Source organism: Opisthorchis viverrini (assembly GCF_000715545.1).
Source record: "Opisthorchis viverrini unplaced genomic scaffold opera_v5_61, whole genome shotgun sequence".
Classification (NCBI taxonomy): Eukaryota; Metazoa; Platyhelminthes; class Trematoda; order Opisthorchiida; family Opisthorchiidae; genus Opisthorchis; species Opisthorchis viverrini.
This window is the reverse complement of record NW_008751717.1, coordinates 1,826,312-1,830,290: the sequence shown is the minus strand read 5'-3', so window position 1 is coordinate 1,830,290 and position 3,979 is coordinate 1,826,312. Positions and strand designations below refer to the sequence as shown.

Sequence of the window (3,979 nt, the reverse complement as noted above, 5' to 3'; positions counted from 1 at the left end):
AAAAAAAAACTTATAAGTTTAAGGTTGATTGGACCATCGTCTACTAAAGAAGACTATCCCCCCCCCCCAAACCCTTGTTGGCGGAAAGTTTGCAGAGGATAGACTAAGAAATTAAAGTGGCTACTTTCAAGTTGAAAATTATTAGATATCCGTGCCCTCGTGGGTGAAATTTATGTGAATCCACTTGGGCATGACTGGAAGCCCTGCAGGATATGGCACGTAACAGATCCAAGTGACGATCTTGCTGGAATTTCTTGGTCGGACTGCCCAGCTAATGCCCGCCTGTCATTGTGTTGCGTGAGGCTAGCCGATGATACCTTATTCCAAGAAGATTCTCAGATATTTTTAACTCAATGGTTTTGGAAAATGTAGACACCTCGCTTTCGGACGGTTTTGCCGGAGATTTAGGACTGTTTGCAATAAGCCCTGATCCATCTCCTTTCTCTTTATCTTTTACCACGACAACCTACCATGGTTGTGTAAGCACCAGTTCCCGCTAATGATTACAACTGCCTATGATGATGAGTCTGTTTGCCATGGCCGACCACGCTTCCGCACTTCATACGAGCCGCGAACGGGTTTTTATAAACAGCATTTATTTTTGCGGAAGTAACCGTTTTACCAAACGAGCGGCCTCAGGAGCGCTTAAGCTAGCAGGTACTTATTCAAACTTATACTGACGCAATTCGGGTCTTTCGTCCGCGTGTTGCTCTGTGAACAGCGTGGTTCAGACAGCCAGTCGACCTCAATACTCCCTCAGATACCTGTGCTTTAACGACAGTTGGTTTAGTTCCGAAACGATGCCGGAAAATTGGTAGTTTCTTCTGAGTCTCGAACACAACAAAAGTTCATGAACGCCAAAGACTGGAATTACCAAAGCAATAAAACTGGCTCGAAAATAGCTACCACATCTGTCTCACCTTTGATAGTCTATTCGCTGAGTTTGGGGTCCGAAAGCATGGCTCGGGGTTGCTCTTTTGTGCTAACCGTTCGTCCAGGTCAGTTGGAGGCCGAAATTGTGAAGTTGCAATGAAATAATACAGAGCTTGCGTATGGGACCTCCAGTGTGAAGTCGGAAAGCCTCGGGAAAACGCTAGTTGAATTTGCGTGGGGAGTTGCATAGCTTCTGGTTTCTCGGTACCTGCTGCATATATCCACCAGGAAATGCCTCCGTAAAGACTGAATGTATGACCCCCATCAGTCAGTACGGATTTTCCGTCTTCGGAAACGGAAGTGACTGTTCCTGTTGTAATGAAGTGAAAAGGGCCATCGCGATTCAGCTTATAAAACCCGGCCAAGCGGCAGTCACCGTCGGGTTTGATATCAACTGGACACCAAGCAAAAAGTGTGCAAACAGATGTGTTTTTGATGGGCACAACATTTGACATCGGAGTTGGCTGGAGACTGGGAGACGGTGCTGGATGACGGTCGCTTGAGCGAGTGTGAACGGCAGAAATCAGAGGTCCAAAACCTTCTGCCTGTGTTTGAATGGGATCAGGGGGCTGCTCAATTAGATGCAAACCAACGGTTTTATTAGTTAACTTCTGGTATGAAACGGAAGGTGACTGCTGAACTTGAGGGCTAGCAATGCTAGTAGTAAGCGTGGTGCAAATCCCAGAATCTGTTGTGGCTGAAGAACGCAAGTTTTGTAGCAAGCTTTCAAGCCACATGCAGATAATGCCTGCAGTAGCAGGATCTGGATTCATGCTTACCATGCAGGGAGCTAGAAGCGAACAGAAGGTAATAATTATAGCATAGTTTTCGCAACGAATCATAAAACGACTACAGAAAGCAAGATTCAACTCTGGAAAGCTAAATGACTGAGGGCTCGTAGTTCGGGCCCACTCATGACCTTTCGATAGCTCCTGTGTAAGAATGAGCAGCTTAACAGTATCAAAGCAGAACTACACTTAGCCATGTCATAACTGAGGGCGTTTGCAAGGAATCCGCGCCTACAACTAATCAAAAGTGTTCAGCGGATCTCAGGCGTTCGTAACTTCACATGGCTGGGGGGTCTTGAAAGACTGGTCGATCGATCGACAGTTACCGGGCCAATGAGATCTGGAAAACTCACACCTACAGGACAGATGAGTTATTTTCAAGCTCATCGAATGGCGGAGTTACTCCCCGGGAGGAGATACCACAAAGAAAGTGTGTCATACCATTGGTCCACCCTTAAAAGATGGCTATCACCTCACAGTTTATGCAGTATAAGACTGCTGAAGACTAAGGACTGGTGTCAGTGGTGCTCGAGATCGTTTGAACCACGCTTGGTGATGTTTTGGGATAAGTTTCAAATCTTCAGGTGACGTGTGGTGAGATGGCTCAGTGGATAGGGCATGAATTTACTGACCAGATGGTGCGTGGTTCGAACCCGACCTCTGCACCTTGAATTCTCCTGTCTAGGCTTGGGCAACCTGGCATTGTTCGAGCCCTCGTGCTTCCTCCTGATGGCATGTCAGCCATGCCTCGAGTGTTACAGTGAGGTGAACGATTATTTTTATTTACAATGAGCGATTATCCATTATTAACAAGATGCTGTGGAACTTGATACCATTGGATACTAAAAGGGAATTCATTGCTAGTTCGCTTGTCTATCGACGAAGCATTATACATTTGAACGGAATGCATATTGTAGGATAATGAGTCATTTGAGACGAAATGTAACTGAGGGTAAGGCACTTTGAGCTGGGTGCAACTCCCACACCATAAATACCACAAGCCGTTGCGTCAGGATAACCGGATGCCCGAAGAGTGAAATGTGGAACATCTAAGCTCGTCCTAAGCGGCTTGAGGAGCACTGTCGAAGTGGGGTCTCGTATACGTGTTTCGGAGACAACATGCATCGATGGAGAGGGAAAGTAAGATTTCAGCAAGGGATGCTTGCTACCCAATTTGACAAACAGAACAGACATTAAAGGCTGCAACGTGGATCAGATCTTTTGAGGTTAGAAGGTGAGTATTTTGGTTTATTTTTCTGGGCGACGTTTGAGACGCGGAACAGTGGCTAAGGGATTGGCAGGGGTGAGGTGGCTCACTGGTTAGAGCGCGAATTTTTTTGGCATGTGCCAGCTCCAAGTGGCTTGGGCGGGATCTCAGTCCTCGTACTTCCCTCGGATAGCATTGCAGCTAGGCACCGACAGGGTATTACAGATGAACGATCATTATTTTATTTGCTACCTGTTATATATTTGCTCTGTTTTTCAAACGTTTCATCATTTGTTGCTAAATCACTTTCTTCCGTTTCCAGCTCTCCTCTCAGTGTTTTTGGATGAATAAAGCCTAGCTTTCGGGCCGTCAGTCTTTTCCATTGTCATTCTGATTGTCGTTGCACTCCGACCCTCGCCTCGTACAACAATTTATTCATCCAAAAAAGTTTTCGAACAATGGATCGATTCTTACGTCCTGAACGATTCGATACCGACTACAATACTCAAGACTCGGCAGATACCTGGTTTTGTACTTTCACAAACTTCCTAGAGTCAATCGGTCCTCATTCACCAGATAAACTGAAAACCTTGTTCAATTACGTCTCCCCTAGTGTTTACCGATTCATCAAAGACTGCAAATACTATGAATCAGCCATCGAAACCTTGCGAGAAATTTACGTACAGCCGAAAAATGTTTTCGCACGGCATCTTTTGAACACTTGTAAACAGGAAGGAGCTCAGAACCAACCGTGGACCCAGTTGGACCACGTGGCCATCAGTCACCGGTGGAGAGCCACAATTCAAGACTGCCGTTCCTTCTGGGGCACACCACTTGATTCCGATCACGCCATGGTGCGCGCACGCCTGACAGTTCGTTTCCCTTCAGGCCCTCGCAAGTCGGCAAGAAACGTGCCAATCCACTATCTCAGAAGAACTGCCATAGCTCAACAGTATCGATCTGAGCTAGCCCAACAACTCTCCACAGTAAAACAATACTGTGGTGGCAGTGAACATGTGGACGAAGCGTGGCAAAATGTGAAAGGAGCCAT

General features: G+C 46.3%; 2 protein-coding genes across 2 annotated transcripts in view; one reads left to right on the top strand and one right to left on the bottom strand.

Moving 5' to 3' along the window:
- T265_03991 (hypothetical protein) overlaps window positions 1-3,979 on the bottom strand; it is a gene marked incomplete at both ends in the record, with an annotated part of 30,873 nt that overhangs the window by 9,747 nt on the left and 17,147 nt on the right. Inside the window, one exon of the mRNA XM_009168598.1 lies at window positions 921-1,723. Within this exon, the coding sequence (XP_009166862.1) occupies window positions 921-1,723 (803 nt within the window). The remainder of the gene's footprint in view (window positions 1-920; window positions 1,724-3,979) is intronic.
- Window positions 3,387-3,979, top strand: part of T265_03992 (hypothetical protein) — a gene marked incomplete at both ends in the record, with an annotated part of 4,467 nt that continues 3,874 nt past the window's right edge. Inside the window, one exon of the mRNA XM_009168599.1 lies at window positions 3,387-3,965. Coding sequence (XP_009166863.1) covers window positions 3,387-3,965 — 579 coding nt within the window. The remainder of the gene's footprint in view (window positions 3,966-3,979) is intronic.